This window comes from Dipodomys merriami, unplaced genomic scaffold, assembly GCF_024711535.1.
Source record: "Dipodomys merriami isolate MVZ:Mamm:240054 unplaced genomic scaffold, mDipMer1.0.p SCAF_8, whole genome shotgun sequence".
In the NCBI taxonomy this organism is placed as follows: Eukaryota; Metazoa; Chordata; class Mammalia; order Rodentia; family Heteromyidae; genus Dipodomys; species Dipodomys merriami.
In genome coordinates, this window is record NW_027206401.1 from 25,345,136 (window position 1) to 25,369,391 (window position 24,256).

General features: G+C 37.6%; 1 protein-coding gene across 4 annotated transcripts in view; it reads right to left on the minus strand.

Annotated features, from left to right (window-relative positions):
- Positions 1 to 24,256, minus strand: part of L3mbtl3 (L3MBTL histone methyl-lysine binding protein 3) — a 101,435-nt gene that overhangs the window by 71,785 nt on the left and 5,394 nt on the right. For 3 of the 4 annotated variants that reach the window (XM_070010934.1, XM_070010931.1, XM_070010933.1), the window contains 5 exons: positions 10,761 to 10,877; positions 3,651 to 3,762; positions 3,209 to 3,283; positions 1,559 to 1,715; positions 344 to 476 (listed from right to left, as the gene is read on the minus strand). In XM_070010934.1, the coding sequence (XP_069867035.1) occupies positions 344 to 476; positions 1,559 to 1,715; positions 3,209 to 3,283; positions 3,651 to 3,762; positions 10,761 to 10,862 (579 nt within the window). In that variant the 5' untranslated portion in view covers positions 10,863 to 10,877. The remainder of the gene's footprint in view (positions 1 to 343; positions 477 to 1,558; positions 1,716 to 3,208; positions 3,284 to 3,650; positions 3,763 to 10,760; positions 10,878 to 24,256) is intronic. The other variant, XM_070010935.1, reaches the window with a different exon arrangement.

Here is a 24,256-nt window from a genome sequence, read left to right on the forward strand (position 1 = left end):
CACTCACATAGTTTTATGAGATCTGTCTGTAATTTAACCAATTGGGTTTGGCATTTTGCAGGTAATAGGAATTTAAGCTTCATCTATGAAATGTGTTATGGCCTCCTAGCCCATCAGTAAATTCCAGTACACTCACAACTTCCTCACCCGAGATATGTATAATTATGATTCCCATTTTGATATGGGGATAAAGGCCAGGAAAGGTTAGGTAATTTCCCCATTATACCTGTCCCCAAACCCACATTTGAACTCAAGCAACTCATCTCAGTTATAGAGCAGAGTTGGGAATTGCCACCCGCCATGAACCCCTGTGCTCCTGGGTGGGCAGACAAGAAGTACTAACCATTTCATCATCTTTCTCTTCTCCATCTTCCTTGGAGTCTGCTTTCAGGGATAATTTTGGTTTTTTCTTCCGACTACATTTAGGGTCCTCTTCCTCATTGTCTTCTCCTACGTCCCTTTCTTCCTTCTGATCTCTGTTGTGTTTATAACCCCAAAACAGTGAGAGGAAACAATACCTATCAAACATCTACATGTTGATTGTCAATGCCAAAATTATTTTTAAAAATCACTCTCTAAAGGAAAAAAAATTTAATCACCAGGAGAAATCCACGGGTATTAGATCTACTGTATATAGGGATACTTAAAAATCACTGTTACACAGAAAGTTTGTCAAGGCAAAAATTGGAAATTTTACATGTTAATTTTACAAGGAACAAGCAATCTATGTGAAATAAGTTCTACCACGTTTATAACTACTCTCTGCCATCTACACTAATAAAATAATCAATTACTTAACATAATTGTCTTTGGAGCAATTCTGAAGGTAAAGGATCTAGCAATTATTAAAAAATGGCAAATCCAGTGGAAGAGGCCAACTACAACTTTGTTAAAGCATCAACAGGCCAAAAACAATTTCTAAGGCTATACTGGTTGAAATATCTGAAGTGGAAAGCTTAAGTTATTTATCGTAGTAATTAAATTCAAGAAACGTATCTTTTTGCTGGTAAACTGAACTCTGGCAGACAGTCCCCAAGTGTGAAGGCCACAGAACACTGCCAGCCACAGGTGACCTCCTTTATCGGCACTCTGAGATCATTCTAGTACCAATCATTAAATTAACCACCACAGTCATTTGTGTTCAGTTAAGTGCCCATCACCTAAAGTGAGGGAGCTTTGTTCTATATGTGGAGTTTTAAACAAGTTACCAAGAAGTCCCAAAATATAAGCAAAAGTGGGTTGCCCTAAATATCAGTATCATGAAAATACATGCAGAGCCCAGAAACATCTAAACACTCTTTTGGGGGAAGTCATCAAATTAATGTGAATACAAGGCTGTAGACAGAGGCAGAAGCTGACTCTGGGGAAGAACTTTAGCAGTGTAACTCAGATCTGGCGTGACACAAGTTCTAGGTCCATAGGTCTCCAGAGGGACAGCTCTGGAGAACCAAGAGGGTTACAGATGTCAGTGAGTGCATTTACCCTCTGCAGCCTCAGATATTATTATGCCTTTCTATTCTAAAACTCATTTTATAGATGAAACAAGGCAAGAACCTACTTGTCTTTCACATGCCGAGCACAATTCTGGCTGCAATAGTTTCCTCCAGAAAGACACTCATCTACAGTGCCATACTGGCAACAGTTCTCACAGAATTGAAGCCCTTCTTTCATTGGGTCCTTCAACCTGAAGGGTACCCCAGTCTTCTCTGAAAAGACTAGAAAGTGAAAAAGAATTAAAAGCATGTCAGAAGGTATTCCACTATATGCATCAACTTTCTTTTCTAATAATTTTTGTTAGCCACACATAAAGAGTAATGTTTGCTGAATGAATGAAATATTGAACTATCAATAAAAAAATTACTTAAACCACTTCTGTAACAACAACAAAAACCTGCAGAAAGGTTAAAGAAAAGCAGGCATCAGGCTTTTTGTGCAGAATTCCATGTAAAGGAAAAAAAATCTGTAAATTCAAATACAACTATCAGTCCACGGTATTTGAATCTTTAGGTGGATATTGGATAAAATTGAAAATGGCAAACAGCTGAGTATGATGGCTCAAGCCTGTACTCCCAGCACCTGGGAGGCTGAGACAGGGGAATCACAAGTATAAGACCAGCACAAGATACACAGCAAAACCCTATGTCAAAAAAGTAGGTGGTGAAGATTTATATTATTTAATGTTTAAGCCTATTAATGAGTACTTCTGATTTAACTGAATCAATCAACATTTCTATTTTAATGTAGTAGATGTCCTGAATCATAATAATTCAATGTCTTAGGAACTCACATTTCCTTTTGTCTGAATTGCCAGACTAATCATTCATTCAGCATACATTGATTAAGCACCAATTTATACTAGACATTGATACTGATAGTACAGACCTTTGCCCAAGACAGCTCACATTCTAGAAGAGAAGACAGGCAAGAAAACTAATATTTATAATAAAATGTGATGCATGCAATAATAGAAAGATGGACACATTCCAGAAGTTGTGCAGAAGAAATGCTTCCTTCTACCAAGAATGAGGTCAGAGGATTTTCTGCTACAAAGCTTCAACAGGGTTTTGAAGGCCACAGAGAAATGGACAAAGAGAAAAGTAGCTTTTGAGCCAGGAGGGGAAAAAAAGAACACAGCATAAGAAAAGACAAGAAAGCATGAAATCATACAATGAGAAAATGACATGTAATTACATGTTGCTGGCACAGCTGCAACATATACACAAAGAAGGGAACCGAAGGTGAGGAGACAAAGCAAGCAGGTGGGTGGGTACACAACCTTTGAGTGTTTTGCAACAGAGAATCAGCAAAGTGTCAGATAAGCAGTCTACATAAGTTACTCTGACTTTGGAGGGCAGGATAAGTTGGAAGGGGGTGAAATTAGAAGCTAAGTGATTTTTATTTAAAGAGACTTCTGAGATAGTTCAGGGAGGAGTTAATATAGGCCTAAATTAAGGCAGTAGTAATAAGTACAGGAAAGGCCAGATCTGAGACATTATTTAGGAAATAAAAACCAAGAGCTTTAAGGAAAGGATACGGGATGGGGAGAACAAACTCAGGATGACTCCTCTATTTCTTGTTTGTCCACTGGGTAGATGGTGCTACCATCAACTGAAGTGTGAGTTACAGAAGAAAGAACAGGTTTCCGGGGTGGGGAGGGAGGAAGAAATAGAAAATGAACTGAATTTCAGACATGTGGAATTTGAGGTACCTGTGGGACATCCAGGTGGAGATGTCCAGTAGGCAGGTGGAAATACGGGCCTGGAGCTCGGGGGAGAGGTCGGGGCTGGAGATATAGATTTAGGAGTCATCAGCATATAGGTGTTAGTTAACAACCATCGGAGTAGATAAGAAAAAATAGTGGCAGGCTTTTGGCTAAATCACCTGAGCAGGTGATGACAACTTGGATTTAACTTGATCACTTCCAACTAACCTTATGCTATTACAGATCTGGCTTTAGGAAAGAAGACAGTTTATGGTTATTTTAAAATCTAACACTTGGCCCCAGTTAGGCTCATTACAGAAATTTACCTAAGAACATGAAATACAAAAAGCATCCAGGACTCTCAATGTGCCAGCCTATCATAAAAACCTTAGATATTCTTATCTCTAATCTTTTCACAAGAAATCCCATGTGGCTGACTCTTTCTTACCTTCTTGAGCGGTTGGTACCATCCATGTGGTCGTAGCCGTTGCTTTTTTAACACTTTCCATCTCACTCTCATCCGTAATCACCTCCAGAGCTCCAAACTCATTCACCCGAAACTAAGCAACAGAGAAGGGAAGAGCAGGCCTTACAAAAAGGTCAGGACAGTATTTACTTCATAACTGATAGAGGCAATCTCTAAAAGCAAATTAACCATGTGTTGAAAGTTAAACAATTCCATCTTGGATGAAGCTGCCAAGGGTGAAACTGCTGGATGTTACTGGTTTTGGGGATCGAGGAAGGAGAATGGAACAAAACAGCAACCACCATTGAACCTGTGCTCTCAGACCATGTTGCCACAGACTTGAGTTTTGCTTATATTGTCATTCAAACACACTCTTTTTTTTTTTTTTTTTTTGGATCCGGTCGTGGGGACTGAATTCTGGGCCTGAGCACTGTCCCTCAGCTCTTCAAGCTAGCTCAAGGCTAGCGCTCTACCACCTGAGCCACAGTGCCACTTCCGGATTTTTTCTTTTTGCTTATGTGGTGCTGAGGAATTGAACCCAGGGCCTCAGGCATGCAAGGCAAGCGCTCTACCACTGAGCCACCTTCCCAACCCCTCAAACACACTCTTTACTCAGACTTTTTTTTCTTTCTCTCATATTATTGCTAATTTAATAATAAAAGCTAGCAGCAGGAGAACAAGTTTTTGTTTTGCTTTTTCAGGAATCAGCTTTTTTTCTCCTGAAATCATCTAGTTCAAAGACAAAGAACCAACAGCCTGCCCACCCTTCTTGTGTTCCAAGCTGAACCAGGTGATGTCCCCATCTATCTTTGCTACCTAATTTCTGGTTGCTTTCACTGGACTTTTACAATTCTAATATTCAAAATTTCCTCCCAGCTCATGGCAAGTATGTTTTTGTAACAACCTTCTATACGTGTGTGTGTGTGTGTGTGTGTGTGTGTGTGTGTGTGTGTGTGTGTGTGTGTGTGTGTGTGTGTGTGTGTGTGTGTGTGTGTGTTGAAGGCTTAACCATTACTTATGTACAGATTTCCTGTTCTCTAGAACACATAGGCTTACTCTCTTATTTAGAAATTTGTGAATGCAAAGGTTTTCTGTATTTCTTCTGGGTTCCAATAAATGGATGGCATGAGGGGTCCACCAATTTTAACCAATAATGGACAGATGGCTCAAGATGTTAAAGGTCAATAAAACTTTTCAGATCTGTCTAAAGGTCTTACAAGTACATAAACATCTAGTCTCTAAGCAAGGCCTACTTGGTCAGCATGCCAACAGAACTATTTATTCTACCACATTAAATCAAGGCTCCAAGTAAGAAAAATCATAAAATACATAACAATTATTCTTTGCATCAGATAAAGATTAAGTGCCTTAAACAATTTTCTGCAGATATACTCTACAAGTATTAAATGCTTTCTAGACTTTCAGAAATGTGACAATGTTTTCTCTCTACTATATCTTCTGCATAGCATGATGTGTCTGACTAGGATACAGTCTACATTATATGGAAAAGAACTAAAGATAATTTCACTCTTGGGGGAAAAAAGAAACCTCAAGCTAAAAATAAAATAAAAATTCTTCTTAAGAATCAACTCTGAAACCAAAATATTTCAAAATAAGGCTGACAGTACCATCTACTGGGCAAGAGTAGAAAAAACAAGCCATCAAGATTATTAATTAACGATATTAAAGAACGTAATAGAAAACTTCGATTTTTAAAAGAAATAGACGCAAGTGTGGTAATTCACTTCAGGTGAGCAAATTTCCCTTGATGATATTATAGTGATTCTAATGAATGCTTATTTGACAATTACAAAGTGTGAGAAGCAGTTTCCAGTATCTCCATGAAACAGCAAACATCCTGTGACTTACAGGTCCAAACTGTCTCCTCACTACAAAATCCCATCTAGCAGACTCCAAGAGAAAGAAAACCACTGAGCAGAATCACCAAGTAAAAATGCACAATTATGACACCTGGAAGTATTTGGTTCAATCCTTTTCAAAGTTAAAGGCAATATCTGCACAGTACAATATTTATTATCAATCATGTTTTCCTTCTTCTAAAATTAATTGTCTAAGTACAAAGGTGGCAGATGGTATCACATTGGGACACAGTGAAAAACTCTAAACCAGAGATCCATGGAAAGACTTCCAGGATTGGTGCATAAAACATAAGCAAAATCCGGGGACGTACATAGACATATTGGGGGATGGGTGGCGGGGGCGGGGGGGAGAGACTCATACATTTTATCATAAACCCTATAACCCTGAACAAGTGAAGCACATCTGCTCTTTCCAAAGTTACTTATTTCAAAAATTAATAACCTCAACCTATTTCCAAAGTTCAAGGACTTCTCAATTTGGATTTAATTTACTGTGTTTTACACAATACCACTATGAAGAAAACATTACACAGAATATGTTTTTAAGTACCGTTAATGTCATTGAAGCCCCAGGGATGAAATTTCAGATAGACATATATATTTTCCAACCTTCTTTTCCCCAATTAAAACAGTGTGGGTGGTTCTGAAACTGCTAATGTTCTTTTATGAATGGCTTTGGGATAATGTAAACTTCATCTGTATATTTTAATTATCAAGTCTTTCAACCCAGACATCTAAAAACAGTGTAAACGTGTCAACTGTTACATTCCACAATCAGAAATAACCAAATTATTAACTTCACAAAAGGGATTTATGAAGCAAAACAAACACATCGGCTGACATGTCCAACTTCTTCTGTAGATATATCCAGTCAATGAGAAAACAATTATGTCTGAAATATACAATGGTGAAAAGGTTTGGTTTGTTTGGGTTGACTTGAATTACCTTTAACAGATTTAATTCCCTTGTTTATTTTTGCTTGTAAAAGCAAATGCTCTTTTGCAATGTCTGTCTTTACTGAAATGATCATTAAAAGATACTACTGAGATCATTTTTTTTTTACTATGTTCAATCTTGAAATCTGATTTCTACTTCCCAATGTGTTTAAATGGCAGAGAGGATTGATAACTAAACTATTTTAAATACTAATGAAGATAAGGCAGCTGGGTGTGGTTGGCTCACACCTATAATCCTAGCTACTCAGGAGGCTGAGATCTGAGGATCTTGGTTTCATGCTAGCCCAGAGAGACTTACAAGAGTGTGGTAATTTTACATCTGGGCTTCAGCCTTGCTGTTGCTGGTATTGCTCTCAGTTAAATGCAGTATTTTTTACTAGATAAGAGGATACCACTCTCTGGAGGGTATCTGCATTTTACTGAAGCATTTGGGAAGACTAAATCCTTATTACTCAGAGGAATAATTCTTGTCTGAATAAGTTTCAGGCACAGAAACTACCAGGCACCTTTCCACTACCACTCAGTCACCTGTGCCTGCCTGTCCTTAGAGCCATGCTTGAGTCATTTAATCAACAAACACTTGCATTTTAAAATAATGAATTAAACAATAGCAAAGTTTTAAAAGCTTCTTCAGGAAGAAATGTCTTGTTAATGATCATTTTCAAGACTGCTTGCTCTTCTGAAAGCTCTTTTCTCATCCTGTCCCATGGCTGTGGGCCCCCCCCCCAAGTTTTCATAGAAACGCCTACGTATTTACAAGGCCTGCAGATCCAATTGGTATCTGCTCTTCCAGATCCCTCTAGCTGAAACGAGGTTTTTGCCTCTCCCACATCTGTAGCAATTTCCTTCATTCCTCTTTTGAAAACATCTTGTCTTTAGTGTACTGTGGTTAAGTCAAATTCTATACCAGAGAAACCCAGGCTGAGGGCCCAGTTCTGTCTGTTAATTGTTAGATTTGAGCAAATCAGTCAGCCATTCTAGAACACTGTTTCCCCATCTAGAACCCTACAAGAAAGATAAGACACTACTAAACCGGGTGCTGGAGGCTCACGCCTGTAATCCTAGCTACTCAGGAGGCTGAGATCTGAGGATCACGGTTCAAAGCCAGCCTGGGCAGGAAAGTCGTGAGACTCTTGTCTCCAATAAAAAAAAAAAAAAAACCCACTAGAAAACCGGAAGTGGGCGCTGTGGCTCCGAGCTCACCTTGAGCTGAAGAGTGCAGGGACAGCGCTGAGGATCACAGTTCAAAGCCAGCCCGGGCAAGAAAGTCGTGAGACTCTTATCTCCAATAAAAAACTATTAGAAAACCGGAAGTGGTGCTGTGGCTCAAGCGCCTTGAGCTGAAGAGCGCAAGGGCAGCACCCAAGCCTAGAGTTCAAGCCCCACAACCAACCAAAAAAAAAAAAAAAAGGTAAGATTCTACTACCTCAACAGGACCAAACTAAAGGATAAATAAGACACTACAAGCAAAGAGTCCAGCAGAACGTAAGTAAGTTCATTATTCCTCACACTTTGCACTCTGAGAAGAGTTGTGCTTTGTTTTGTATACATAGGATGTTAATCCAGTTTGGAGAATGGAAGTGTGTTCCAGGAACAAGACACAGTGAAAAGGGTGCAAGTCATGAAATCTTTAATTGTTGGAGGTGAGTAGAAAAGATAGAGTGATGTGTACGGAGAAGTGAGAGCCAGAGTAAACACAGAAATAGACACACACATAGACAGACAGACAGACAGACAGACAGACAGACAGACAGACAGACAGATACACCCACATACACACACACTTCAGAGGCCTGAATTTGGTTGTGAAAGATGCTGGCAACCACTCAAGGAGTTTAGGCAGAAGACGTAACATAACATGCCTGGTCAGCAATGGTAAGGTCTTCACAGAGGAAAGTTCTAAGTGACAAAATCTAAAGCATATGAAGCCAGCTCGTGTGGTGGGAGGCGGACCTCTACACATCAGCCGACATCATCAAGTTCATGAACTTGAGCTGGTTGCTTACCCACTGCTTTGAACCCCACATGCCTATACCCATTAGAATTCAGAGGCCTGGGTAGTGTACAATAGGTAAAAAATACAAGGCAATAAATTTCACGATTTATTCAAGGTTCCATTATTTTGTTTTGTGAAAAATCAATTTCTCAATCTCTTAAACAACAAAGATTTCAATATAAGGAGCAGGTGAATTAGAAATTCTAAGCATCAGGATCAACATGGTAGTCTCTGAAACTCCGATTTTAAAAAAAAAGGGTTATAAAGGTGAAAATAATTTTATATTATTTTCTAAACCATCTACAAGACATGAAGTAGACTTGACATCTGACAATTAGCTCACACTCAATTAAATGAGCCTAAAATTCATATCAAGTAACCCAGATTATTATACTCATCAAATGACTTAATTACCAGATTACCTTTAAAAAAAAGTAATAGGCTAATTCCTAAATTCAATTACTCAGAATACCTTAAAGCAACCCAAATTTCTTAGGGATGGAAACTTCACTCTACTATCAGAGTTAGTTAGTTCAGTTAAATGAACCATAACAATTATAATTTTCATCATCCACCTGTTATTTTAAAGCCATTGAGGAAAAGAAAGGATAAAAATGTAGAAGAAAATAAGGGAATGAAACTATTAAAAAAACAATTTATATAATTTGTTGCAAAGCCAAAACATACACAGTTTGTTAAGTGTTCCTATGAATTCTTTTTTTAAACTCATAATCACTATACAATTAGGAATCTTACAGACTAGAATAGCCCATTTTACAAATAAGACTTCCAAAATTCTGAGACTTCAAGTAACGCAACAAAGCCAAGGTAACTAAGCTGTGGTTGACATCATCAGAGGTGGAGAAACTGTTTTCCTTTCTCATTTTCAGTCCTTTATCTCTCTTGTGTCTTAACCACACAGACATTTGGAGGATTCTCAGGGCAGACAAAAATCCCCAGGATTCATTCTGTTCCTTATTTTACTGCAGAGGAAACTTGACCCAAAGGGATCAACTGATTTGTTCAAAGTCACAGAAACTAAAAATTCAATTTAAAAAAACAATGAGTTAAATGGACACACAATAATTGTGAACACTTTTGGAGTATGTTAATTGTGTGTATATGTGTATATATATATATATATATACATACACACATACACACACATATATATATATATACACATGTTATATAATACTCAGATCAAGATATTAACATTCCCATCTCCTGACATAATTTCTGTGTTGGAAACCTTTGGGATCCTCTCCTTTAGTTATATTAAAATATATCCTACACTGCTCTAGGCTACAGAATACTAGAACTAAATACGCCTAACTGTATTCTGATACTCATTAAATCTCCAGATGTCACAAAGCCTTACTGCAGCATTTATTACACTAAATATAAGAGGTATTTGCACACTGCACTTGATTAAATTGAGCCCAACTAGAAATCTCACAGTGTTTCAACAGGAAGATTGTCCCAGTCATACCACTGAAGATGAGACAGAGCAGGATTAGCCAAGATACTTGCCAAACAAACACCAAAAAGGATTAGTCTCCAAGACTATGTGAGGGGACAGACTTTTTCTATTTGAGATATCCCAGGACATCAAGCCTTGGAGAGACAAGCCAAGTGACAGCCTGTTAGGGAGATTGGAAGTTCCAATACCTGAATGACTGAATACAAACACAAAGTCTAAAAGGCCACAGTTCAGTTCAAGGTCTCAGAGATAGGAGCAGAGCAAAAGCAAATTAGAAATGAGAAGTGGGGGCAGCTGGCTCCCCAGATGGGTGTTTTCGCAACCATGTTTCAAGAGGCAGCAGAAATAAGTGGGATTTGGTTGGGGGGCGGGGGCGGGGGACAGGACTTGAATGACAACAGGGGCAAGACCAGCTCATATATAAGAGGCAGCTCCTATAGAGTTCTCATCCATACCAAAATAGTCACTTCCGGAAGGACCTGCTTTTGAACAACTGATGACACAAAAATCCCTAACCATTTCCTCTTAGAAGCTATAGACGGATTTCTGCAAAATAAGCACATGCTTATTACTCCTTTGACTTCTTACCCAGGTGACAAAAGCATCTGCCAACCCATCTGCATTTCAAACTGTCCAATGAGTTTATTGTAGAGGTCTGAGTATTATATAAAGCCCAAAGGAGTGGGATTAATGCTTTTAATTCTTATTTCATGTAGGCATTCACTTAAAAACAAAGATGCATACAACACACAATTCTATTTGATAAAGACAGCTTACCTTTAAGTCGCTTCCTGGTAATGTACCCACTCCATCTTTCCAGTCCATAACACTGAACACATCGAACTCCTGCCCACTTGTGCTAGATGCGGATTCAGTCATGATTACTTTTTTAATCTGGAAAGGGAAAAAGAGAAATACCACTAAATATTACACATGCAAACAGTGTTCCATTTAGTGATAACTACTTCATTTCTCTTAATTTTCTTGGTTGTAATATCCCATATCCATAAACAATAACTGCTTCAGAAACATCCATTAATAGGGCTGGGATATACACCTCAGTGGTAGAGTGTACTTGGCCCAGCATGGCTAAGGCCCTGGGGGGAAAAAAAAATCAAACATTTCACTCTTTCTCTCTTTTTCTTCTCCCCTCTTTTCCTCCTTTTCTTCTTTCCTTCCTCCTTCCCTTCATCTCTCTCACTATATATATATACATGTGTGTATGTATGTATGTATGCACACACACTCACACATATATACATACATATACATACTATGGAGTCTTGCATTATGTATATAAAATTTTTTCTCATATATATATATATAAAAATTCTTATATATATCATATAACATCTCTCATATATAACTCATATTTGTACCACATAATATATATATATATATATGATTGCCTGGTCATATATCATGTCATGTATGTCATATATCACATGTGTATGGAAAAATATACATATATACATGCATATATACATATACATATAACCATATGCATGCACACACTATGGAATATTACACAACCCTACAGAGAAATAAAATGATATCATTTACAAGAGAATGGATGCAATTGGAAGATATATGTTACACAACTCAAGACATGCTAAAAAACCAAAATAGGTAGACCTAAAAGGTCTCACGGACATGTACAGCACTTATATCCATAATTATATACAAATACTGAATATTAATCTAACTAAAAGACTACTTAGAACAAGGGAATGGAAATAGGAAAAACAAAAATAGAGTGGGAATAATTTTAACTACTTTGTAACTATCTATAACAACATATAATGAACCTCAGTAAAGCTATTGATCAATAGAGGATGAAAGGATGGGAAAGAGAAACAGATGGTCAGGGGATGGGTACTAACAAGAGAGGTTTTCGGTAACAAGAAAGATCAAAGAGACTGAGTATGGTCAAAACAGATTATTCACTGCAAACAATGAAACCTGACAAAACTGTTTTGGGAAGGGAGTAAGAGGCAGGGAAAGTCACAGAAGGGGTGAGTCTGACTTGAATGTACATTGTAAATGAGTGTGCATATGTAACAGTAAAAGTCCCCCGGGGAAAACTAAAGAAAGCTAACAAAAAATTATATTTTCCAACCTTATATACACATAAACCAGATTTTCTTCACATATTTCAACCAAAACACTGCAACAGACAATACCGAAACAGTTAAATCCAGCTATTTCCAGCTATTTCCTATTAAGCTAGAGATTTGCAAAAATGTAAAACAAGGTTTTTTTCTCATGTTTTTATTTTTGAACTATGATTACCTTTCAAAGCTTTATGCTTATATATACTATTGTGCACCACATTTGTTTTTAAATAAATCATTCAAATAATCAGTTCTAAGAGTAAATGTCAAGACATGTATATATACCATATATATACCATATTCAATATATGTGTGCATATATAGATACGCATATATGTGTCTATATATACCATAATATAAATACATATCCCATAATACAGTATCTCTCTGGACTTTCCATTATTTTTAAGCATGAACAAAATTTGAGACCAAAAATATCTAAAAGTCACTCTGTACAACATAAAACTTGCTTCCTCCATTAAAAAAAAAAAAAAGTAAGAAACGTAAGAGGAAATGTGAAACTTAGAGTAAAGGAGTTTAAGAAGCATGTGGCCAATCACAATACCACAATTTACAGATGGCCTGGATTCGAATTTAAACTATTAAAAATAAAGATTATTTATTTAAATTATTTACACTGCTTTTGGGGGGGGGAGAAGGGGAGAGGGAGAGGAGAACACTATGTACTCATTTGTTTTTGAGGCTGGGTCTGACTACGTAGCCCAGGCTGGCGTTGAAATTCCTCCCCACTCATCCTGGGTTTCTTATAGCTATGTACCACCATACTAGGTCAGGATTTTTTGAAGTGCAGTTTCCTTACACATAAAATATGCAATTATTTAAAAATCATCAATAGGAAAAAGGTATCTATTTCTTTGAATGAGAATTGTCTTCTGTTGAAAATTTCTAGATGCTTCAGTTTTCTTCCTTTCTCTTCCCAAAAAAGCAGCAAGACATTTCAAATATATCGTTTGAATTTGAAGAATTCAAATTTCACCCTCAAAAAGATTTAATCCCAGGCTGGGAAGGTGGCTCAGGGGTAGAGCGCTTGCCTTGCATGCCTGAGGCCCTGGATTCGATTCCTCAGCACCACATAAGCAAAAAAGAAAAAAGCCGGAAGTGGCGCTGTGGCTCAAGTGGTAGAACGCTAGCCTTGAGCTGAAGAGCTGAGGGACAGCACCTAGGCCCAGAGTTCAGGCCCCAGACCAGGACCCTCCCCCCCAAAAAAAAAAGATTCAACCCCCCAAACAGGAATTTAGACATTAAGGTTTAAGACAGAATTAACTGTGAAAGTATGAGACAAATTAAAGCTTGAACTAAATGAGCCAAGATAAGCCATGAAACTACCTCCCTCTTAACCTACATGGGAGTAGCAACTTTTCCCCAAACCATGACAGAGTAACTTCCCCTACTGAATAAACTTGATGAAACCTGAATGATTCATGTTTTCCTATGTAAAAACCATACTGGTAGTAAAATCCTGTCCATCTAAGATGAGAAATCTAAAAGTTACCACTACACAATATCTGCAGTAAATGTTACATCCTTTAGGAAATAGCAAAATATGCTTTGGGTACACAAAATAATAAACGTTTCAAAGTCTACTCTGCCTGGAAAACCATACCTAAAATTAGAAAAAACAAAATTAGTTAACTATTTTTCACTCTAAGGTAAGGTGGATACTTTGTATAAAATACTGGCACAAAGCCACACACTATAATTCTAGCTACTTGGGAGGCGATGATCAGGATAATCATAGTTTGAGGCTAGCCTGAGAAGAAGTGGTCGTGACCTCATCTCAAAAAATGGCTGGGCATAGTAGAACACACGTTGCCCTAACTGTGTAGGAAGCGGAAATCAAGAGGATCATGGTTCCAGGATAATTCAGACCATCTCAACAGAAAAACCCAGGCATAATGGCATGCAGTATCATCCCAGTTATGGAGGAAAGTGAAAAATAGGAGAAACACAGTCTAGGTATGCAACCAGACAGGAAGCAGAACCCTACCTCAAAAGCTACAAGAAAAGAATCGGAGTCATGGTTCATCAGTACGGTGCCTGCTTAGGATGCATGTGAGGGCTTGAGCTCAAACCCCAGTATTGATCAAAAAATGTATCAATATATTATATAGGTATCACAGAAAACATTTGCTGCATTGTCTTTCCCACCATACAATTTTTAAGCCACTGGCAAAACTCATTTTCACAAGAAGTCTGAATGACTAAAACAAATTAAATATTTTTCCACTAGCTATTAATCGTGTAGAACAGCCAACAACCAATATTATTTTAACAAGAGCTGTTGCTTATATGAAGGATAAGAATCCCATAGTCCAAGGCCTCCTCCCTCTTCATCCTCTACAAGTGTGTACACCAGCATACAAACCTGTAGGCAAAATCCTTTTACCTCAACAAATCAGGGGCCATCACTGTTGGCATCAGCACAGATATACCCAAGCATTTTCTGTGCAATAGTTCCCCTCAGCTTTTACTTACTTGGATTACAATGATCTTGGCCTAAGCATTCTCCAGCAGGACTAGAGAGCAAGCTAAATGACAAAGGACACCATGCTCCAAATTGTCTATCCAAAATGTCTCTCCAGCATGAATTCCTTTTCTCCAAACCGAACATGGGTAACTTTACACTTCCTTGAGATACTCTACTGAATGATATCGTGTAAATAAGTCTTTGGTAGCTGCCGTCTAACATTTCTCTCTTCCATTAGGTATTAATAAAATGAGTCACTTTTTTTCCAGGGCTAGGGCCTAAACTTAGGGTTTGTACATGCAAGGCAAAATGCTCTTCCCCTGGGCCAGACCTCTAGGTTCAGTAATCAATATCATCTATTCAAACATCCTATTTTATCACCACTCCGTGTAGAATTGGTAATCAGACTGCACAAGGCCCTGGGTTTGACTCCTAATGGGGCAACAACCATTGTAGAGGTCAATACTCAAGAATGTATACTCCAATTTATCAATTCTACTTCTACAGAATTAGCTTGTAGATACTTGAACATATATATAAAAGACTATTACATATTCAGATGTCAATCAATGGAGGACAACTGTAGTAGATCAACACAAAGCTACATGAAGCTACATAAAAGAAAAGGAAATTCTCACATTCTGAAATAGAAACAGCTGCAAAGTACTGTACTAGCACTACTAACTTTATGAAACAGGAAAATACAATTTGTCTGGAAAAAGGGGGATATATATATTTATGTAATATAAATATATATATATATATATATATGTTTATACAAGTCTGGATTGCTTGTGCATGCATAAATCTCAGTAAAGATTTGTCAGAAATTGGTAGTTCTATGTTCAAGAATGGGAAATAACTTGCTAAAAGACAACCCTGTGAGAAAGGGAGTCTTCTGTCTATACATTCTTATGTACTTGTTGAGTGTTCAAATAACATGTGTATATATATATATATATATATATATATATATATATATATACATATATATATACATACATACACATACATATATGTGCATATAACTGGGTGTTATGCCCCCAGCCCTCAAATAACATAGTTTAAAAAAATAAAAATAAGAAATTTCTGAATCTATTTCAGGCTTATTTAAAAGTTGATTACAGAGCTGGGCATGGTGGTCCACTCCTATAATCCTAGCATCAGGAAGCTGAGATAGAAAGATGATCAATATAGTCAGCCTGGCTATAGAGTGAGATTCTGTCTCAAGAAAACAAAGTATAGGGCTGGGAAGGTGGCTCAGTGGTAGAGCGCTTGCCTTGCATGCATGAGGCCCTGGGTTCGATTCCTCAGCACCACATAAGCCGAAAAAAAAAGCCGGAAGTGGCACTGTGGCTCAAGCGGTAGAGCATTAGCCTTGAGCTGAAGAGCTGAGGGACAGCGCCCAGGCCCAGAGTTCAGGCCCTCTACCGGACCCAAAAAAAAGAAAAAAGAAAAAGAAAAAAAAGTATAATTTGTCCCTCTGTCAACCACTGAAACTCTAGCCTAGAAGTCACAGAGGCAAGTCAACTTACGCAAACCTCTCGGTAAGTTAACTAGACGGTGTTAACTATAAGCGCACATGTCTCCACGCAACATAAGGAGGAGAGGAAGAAGTGCAGGGTTTGCTACTTGACAAAAGGTATGCATTCCCAGAGTGATATTTATGGTTTCTCCAATTCCTGAGTGACACCTGAAGTTCTCATGACATTTAGTAATTTGTCCTTTTGCAGACATAATTCTGAATCACACATGCCTTAAAGCTGAGGAGCAGGGACACATCGTCAGGCCTGGCCAAAGTCCAGGGAGTCTCTTAGTCATAGTACTTACTTAGTGCTGTGAACACTGTAAATAAAGTGATAAAACTCTTTCTTTTTAAAACGTGAAACAGATAAAATTAACTCCAAGTTGAGTCTAGTGTTGATGTCAGAATGCGGGGTATATGGAAATGTTTATCGAAGTTATAAGCCCTAGCCACAAAACAGAAGTTTCAGATAAATTAAAGACTGAAATGTCAAACGCAACTATGAGTCAGACACTGTGTGAACAAAATGCTCAGAAAGGAAGTAAGTAGATGAGATATGTGAATCTGATTCAGGACGTGCTCCAGACAGTACAAAAATCACTTGTCAACTAAGCTAAGTAATAAGGGGTCTACAGAGAACACTGAAACAGTCCAACTAACTTTAGTAATTTCAATTGACTTGGGACATACTCCTCAAAAATGTCAAGCATCTAACTTTTGAATAGGGATGAAACATTCTGGGCCTCCTTCAAAATCCTTCTTTAACACCACTTCTTTGCCCTCCCTGCCTTTGCTGAGAAAATTCCTACTTCCAGCAATACAAGGTCACCTGGGGGTAATCAAAAGCAGCCAATGAACCTAACATACATTAAAGGTGTACTTCTTGGAAGTGGAGTTGTGGTTGTACAAGTAGAATGACAACTTTGAGTGAAAAAGCTAAGGGCCAGTGCCTGAGCCCTGAGATCAAGTCATAGTACTGACATAAAAAAAAGGGGGGTTCTTCAGTGCTTTTCGATTTTAAAAGATCCCATCAATACCAGCTGTTTGACCTTCACAACTCTTTTTCTAAGAGTAAAACAGACTATTATTGTCACTTCATGGATAAAAGAAAATAACTGAGCATCAGGTGCTAGTAGCTCATGCCTGTAATCCTATCTACTAAGGATGCTGAGATCTGAGGATCAGGTGTTAAAACCAATCCTGGCAGGTAGAGTCTGTAAGACTCTTATCTCATCAAATGACCACCAAAAAGCCAGAGGTGGAGCAGTGGCTCAAATGGGAGAGCACTAGCCTTGAACAAAAAGTTCAGGGACAAAGGGGAAGGTGGCTCAGTGGTAGAGTGCTTGCCTTGCATTCATGAGGCCCTTGGTTTGATTCCTCAGCACCACATAAGCAGAAAAAGTTGAAAGTGGCACTGTGGCTCAAATGGTAGAGCACTAGCCTTGAGCTGAAGAGCTCAGGGATAACACCAGGCCAAGAGTCCATGCCCCATGACTGACAAAAAAAGAAAAACAAGGAAATTTAAAAAAAAAAGAAAAAAAAGTTCAGGGACAGCACCCAGGCCCTGAGTTCAAGTCCCAAGACCAGCTCACAAAAATAAAATAATAATATTAATAATAGAGATCACCTAGACAAAGAAACAAGACTTATACTTCACAAGACAGTGCTCAGCATCTTGTATGTTAGTCAACAGCAAAGAGAGCAAACTGTAATCGTGAGAAGCAAAGGCTCTGAAGCCTGGGCAACTAGAGTTAAATCTCAGTCTCACAATTTACAAGCTGTGCAATTACCTTAGCTGTACAATTGTCTGTCTTGAGCCTTAGCTCCTTCAGCTAGGAAACTGATAGGAATATCTACTTCCAAGAAACTTAAGAACTTTAAAAAAAATATGCACGTTGGAGTGCTCTGCACAGTGGACACTCAGTTCATAAGAGCTACAGTCACTGGAAGCAAAGAAAACAAGCTGTTCTTCACGTCCACACCCTTGCAAGCATCAGGCTGCCAGGTATCTGAAGCAGCTAGTGCAGGAGCAGGGTGAGAACTGTGTAAAGACCAGACATGGACATCACAATGCCCAACGTGAATTCTTCAGGAGTCCAGAAAAGGGGATAGAAATGGTAGTTAACCGACAATGGTAAGACTCTGAGATTTATTTCATGGACAAGTGGATTGTGAAATAGATTGGGGAGAATTTGTAAGCTCTCCCACATGTAACTGTTCACACTGCCAAGTCTCTCCGAAGAGGGAAAGAAAAAAAGTTTTAACAACAAAAATAAATAAATAAATAGGACACCATTTCTGAAAAACTATCCTAAACTAGGCTACTGGCAACCTTACGATGCCATTTGTGCTGAAGAAATATAAAACTTTCCTCACATACCAACGCTGGTTCCAGGACCTGCTTTCAAGAGGGCTGTTACAGAGGTGAACAGAAAGTGCTGCCCAGACTGCGGCGAGAAGCCAATGGGAAGGAGAGATAAAAGCTAGGAGACCTCCCAAAGGGGTTCCAGAGTCTCTCTGTGTGAGCTCTGGAATATGTATGTGAACATAAAACGCCAGAAGACAGCCTGGGAAGATATCACTAATGTACTCTGATTAAAACACCTACTATACTGTGTCAAGATCATCGACTTAAAAGAGTTCTTTCAAAAGAAGGTATTTTACATAGTTTTTTTATTTTTTTAAATTATCTTTATGTAGTTGGGTCAAAGGGTTTCAACTCAACATGTCAATTTGTGAGCACAATACACCTTGATTATTGTGACCGATTCCATCATTCTACCCCATCTCTCCGAACCCCATCTATCCTCTCAAGTAATTTGGTTCCATTTTCACATATGTACTTTGACTATTATGACAATATTCTTCCTCTCTTTAAAGGAGATGTTCATTTAGTCATTGTTTTCTCCCTTATGAAGAGTCATAGAAGGTATCAATAAACTTTACAAATTGAAGGGGGAAGGGCTGAGAATGTACATCCGTAGTAGGAGTATTTCCCTAGTATATGGCCAGGCTATGGGTCTGATCCCCAACACTGTAAAACCAAAAGCAGAAGGGTAAAAATGAGACTAGTGGAAGAGAGACAGACAGAAAGAGAAAGAGAGAGAAATATCAGAGAAAGAAATTCATTTATCCACCTATCTCATATTTTCAGCAAAAATTCCCCAGCTAACAACTAATCTGCTAAGTATTTATTTACTTCTTTGGCAGAAGTATAACATTACCACTCCAAGAAACCCTCCTCACATAAGCATCACTGAAGAGTACATCAAAAGAAGTTAAATTCAAACCTCTTAAACAGGACTTATTCAATAAGGATGAGAAAAAAAACCCAAACTCGTACTTGAGCACCTCTCAACAAACACATATTGCTACAAAGAAAAAAAATTTCCTTTCAAATCAAGCATGACAGATACCAGCTTTGATATTCTACTCACCCAACCTGATAAGAACTCTGAATTGCACACATATTAGAATTGAGATCTGTGGTTCAGAGACGTAAAGTCTTGCCCCCAGGGCCCAAGTTCATAGATTTCAGGCAAGAAAAATTCTAGATTAGTTCAATGTGACAAGTGAAACCTCAGTATAACCAAGAACAAATCCTTGAAAATCTGAGCCTTCTGTTCTCAATTGTCCTTGAACAGCAGACATCTGAGTGTCAAGTAATCCATCAGCCCTTTATACAGGAAATCAGTTACTAGAGTGGTTCCATCTTACTGGTATTTTTTCACCATTCCCGCTCTCCCTACCATGGTATTTTAGTGAGAACAACTCTACTTATAATCTAGTAATGCTTTATCTGATTTGCCCTCTGTTCTGCCACAGAGCAAAGAAGCCACAGAAGGTAACCTTTGCAAAAATCTCAACTTCCTGCCTCTCATTTGTTACTGTAAGGATGAAAAATTTGAGATTCTGTGGCCTAACCTACTTACTTCCTCTAGAAGAGGAACAGAAAATAAAAAACATCTTTCAAGAACAAAAAAAAACATGTACAGAGAGTAAAATCATGTTAACTGATATTAATGAGCCAATGGCCTATTTAATACACTCCCATCAAATGCTTTTATTTGAAGTTCATGTTCAACATGCAGAATATAAGATATTTCAATAGGAGGCAGACATGTCCTTAAAAGTGTTATCATCTCCATCACATACTATACTAGAACAGCAATAATAGAAATTTTACACCCATTAGAGAGATTTGAAGGCCATAAAAAGAACCTGTCTGACACAGATTTCTGCACATTTACTACATATGCATGAGCCTAAATTTAAAAAGAATTAAAAATAAGTGTCTTATTTTTTATTTCACTTTGTAATTTTCTAAAAATGCTAAAAGTAGTATCTTTTTCTGCTTCACATTTTTATAGACCATAAAGATAAAATTAAAAGATTTACACTCAATTTCTCTTTTACTTGTAATAAATTAGATTTAACCAGATTTCCTTCCTCTACCACAAAGTCATGCCTCCAGGCTTATCTAGATAAAATTTGTAGCCAATCTTCTTATCAATAGATTGAACAGCTAAGTCTTAAGTCCATCAAATAAAACCACAAACCCACAAGGTGAATTATTTAGATTATTTAGTAACCTGATCAGATTGACCACGAAGGCCTTTCAGTTCATACCTAAGGTTCAACAGTGTAAGAGATGGGATAAAAATACTCATCTGATCTTTGTGACTATACAATCCTGTTCAAAATGTTGTAGAAACTGACAATATAATTCCTTAAAATAAAAGATAACATGAAGTTATAGATCTACCTAAGAAAGACCTGGTCTGTTGTAGGTTCTCAAGAAAAAAAAGGAAGAGTTGCCATCAATGTGGGGGCCTTATGATGACATCCTTCTAACTCATAGTAAAGATTCAGTTAACAAGTCATCTAGACAAGACCTGTAATACTATACCAGAAACCCACACAACACTCTTCTCTTCATGCAAATACAGGCGATGGCCTTCTAGTCAGGACAAAGCACCAGTAATTAAAGTACTGTTATTGAAAATCATTTTAGCTATGCTCCATTTTGATTTTGATTTTGAATTGAGGTCATTATGCTTCCAGTTTCTCTAACCTATTATCTTTATCACTTATTTTAATTTTATCCTTTCTTTTCATAATCCTGGCATTTGAATAAATTACATCATTTTTAAGTCTATTTTGGCAGATTTGAATTCCATTCTTTTTTTTTAATGTTGAGGATAAAACCAATGGTCTTCTATGTATTAGGAAAATGCTCTACCAATGAACTACCTCTACCATTCTTTGCTATTAACTGCATTATTCACAGTAAAAAGTGAGGTCTTTTTTTTTTAGCATAATAAAATAATTGGTCTTTTCTCAATTCTTGGTTTAGGGAGTAAAAACACTACAGTAAAAAGACCTTTTGTCCCATCCATGTTTCCTATATATGTGCATTGCTGCTCCTTATAGTACAAAGCAAAGTTATAAGAGCAAACACATTACTTGTCTTCTTTGAAGTATGCTAAGAAATATTGTTTTGAAAATCAGAAACCCAAAGATAGAACTGTATCATTTTCCTTGGTCCTAGCCTTTTCAAACTGCATAAGATGAATTGAGACAAGTTACTAAGTAGCTCTGAGCACAGGTTGACACTGTGGCACACACTTGTAATTCCAGCTCTTGGAAGGCTAAGGCAGGAAGATCAAAAGTTCATAGCCAACCTAGGCTACACAATCACTTGGAGGCCAGCCTGGGATACAGTCCTTCAATCAACCATTCAGAAATAATACACCAACTATTCAAGGCTAATGAAAGCAGTAGAAATAAGACTCAGCACACAGACTAATACCTTGGTACCTAGAAGAAATGAAGAATTTTTTGGATAAATAAATTTTTAAAAAACACAAAACAAGCTCAATGTTTTTCATTCAGAAGGCACTCCAGTGCATCTCAATTTAACAGCGTAACTGTTTTTCTTGCCAGGGGCTCCCTGTCTGCCCCACCCTACCACAGGAGCAAGTTTAACACCCACATGAAACCAATGGCTTTATCTCTACCATTTGCTCACACTGAACTATGGCTTTGTTTGTAAATTACCATTATATGGTTGGTTTACTTACCCAACCAGACTACAAGAACACTAGGCCAAGGACTGATGTTTTATCCCTTTGTAGACAGAGTACACGGGTTCATTCTAACACCGTTCTAAGCATTCTATAATACTGACTTACATGCAACAGAGCTTTAATAAGTATGAGCTGACTGATCACAAAGTGAGAAAGTATAACACAGAATATACTTAACTATGTAACATATAACATATAACATGTATATGTTACAATCACAATCCTGGTCCTTAATCCTAAATCTACTTCAGAAGAAGAAACGTGGATTCATCAGAAAAAGTCTCTTGCCCAAGACTCCCAAAACTCACTAAAGTTCCTTTCAAATGTTTCTGTTCTTTCCTCCAACTTTTCTCACTCCTAAATAGGGATTTCCTAGACCTTATAAATCAAGTTTAGTTATATATCAAGGGTACACAGAAATATTCCTGGTGTTTTCCTTTCATCTGCTTGCTGTATAATAGCCACAATCAATATAAATCGGTTCGGTTCATGATCTTTCACTATTGACTCATATCTATATATGTCAAAGAAATAACATAACACAATAAACAGAAATCCTGAGAATATTCTTACTAGATAATGAAACCCTTTTCAGAATGTATCTTGTACAGATTTCTTGAACTTGAAGACAGCAAATACAAAAATATACACATACAATCACATAAGTAGTTCTCTCTATAGTATCTGCATCTATACCATAATAACCCCAAAATCTATGTGAGGGATGAATCCCTGGACAGCATCAAGTAGGGACAGTGGTATTGCAGATCTTTACCAGAAAGTCATCTCCATGTGAACACATGGGTCAAAGAGAAGGTCAGTCCGAACCCCAAAGGGCTAAAAAGCTACTTATTTCTGAAAGCTAGGCATTAAAATGGAATGCCTATGTTTACCATTATAGAACCATCATTTCTTGGCCCACTAGATTCCATGACTACTAAGCCCTTAATCTTTTCTACTGACAAAATGCACAATAGTTTTAGTATTATTTGCAGAGCTCAGAATTGAGTCCGCTCCTGAGGTAAGGATCTAGGAACTCCACAAGGGCACTGAAGTTAGCACTACAACAGCTAGGTGGGGCACACCTGTTACATCAGTACTCATAAGGCTGAGGAAGGAGGATCAGGAGTTAGAGGCTATAAAGGGAGACCCTGAAAACCCCAGTTAAATAATCAGAAACACTGCTAGAGTGATCACTCAGATACTCATCTTAGAACTCTTTTTAAAAGGTATCCTTTTCCCACACCTCATGAAGTAACTATAATATTACTATAACCAGCATTAGTTCAAATAGAACATAGATCTTAAAAGTAACAAGCCAGTCAAAATTGTCCAAGAACCAACTCTAAATCCTCCAGGAGTAATTGAATAGGACACGTTTCTTTTTTTAGAACATGGATTGGACAAACTACAAAAGAGAGAGATGAAATAAAACCAAAACATATCCAGTCACCAGGGACTCATGCCTATAATCCTAACTACTCAGGAAGCAGAGATCTAAGGATTATGGTTTGAAGCCACCTTTGGTAGAAAAAAATCCATGAGACTCTAATCTCCAATTAACCACCAAAAAGGTGGAAGTGGAGGTATGGCTCAAGTGGTAGAGTGCCAGCCTTGAGCAAAAAAGTCAAATGGGGCCCCACTGTACACTGGCAAAAAAAAAGTGTCAAGTTCAATATCATCATGACAAATAGTACTTGTGATTTGTTTTTTACCTAGAGTTTAAGAGTGTTGGCTATAATATATAGCATATGCATGTATGTAAATAAGTTTATATTTATATACAGAATATAGCAGAAAAAGACTTAAAAATGCAGCTGGAGAAAGTCTTATGTGGATCTTTCCCTAAATTCAGCCATTCACCAGAATCATTTCCTTGGTCTCCCACTAGTTTAAATCACCACTATCCCATTTACCTATTTTATTATCCTCTACTCCCAGCAGACTCAGGAAACCAAAGTTTTAATTACAGCACATGAATTCCCCTCGCAACAACTCTTCTCCTTCCACCACCTGACCATTTCCATAAGTAGGCCTCATGTTAAAGTATTTCTTTC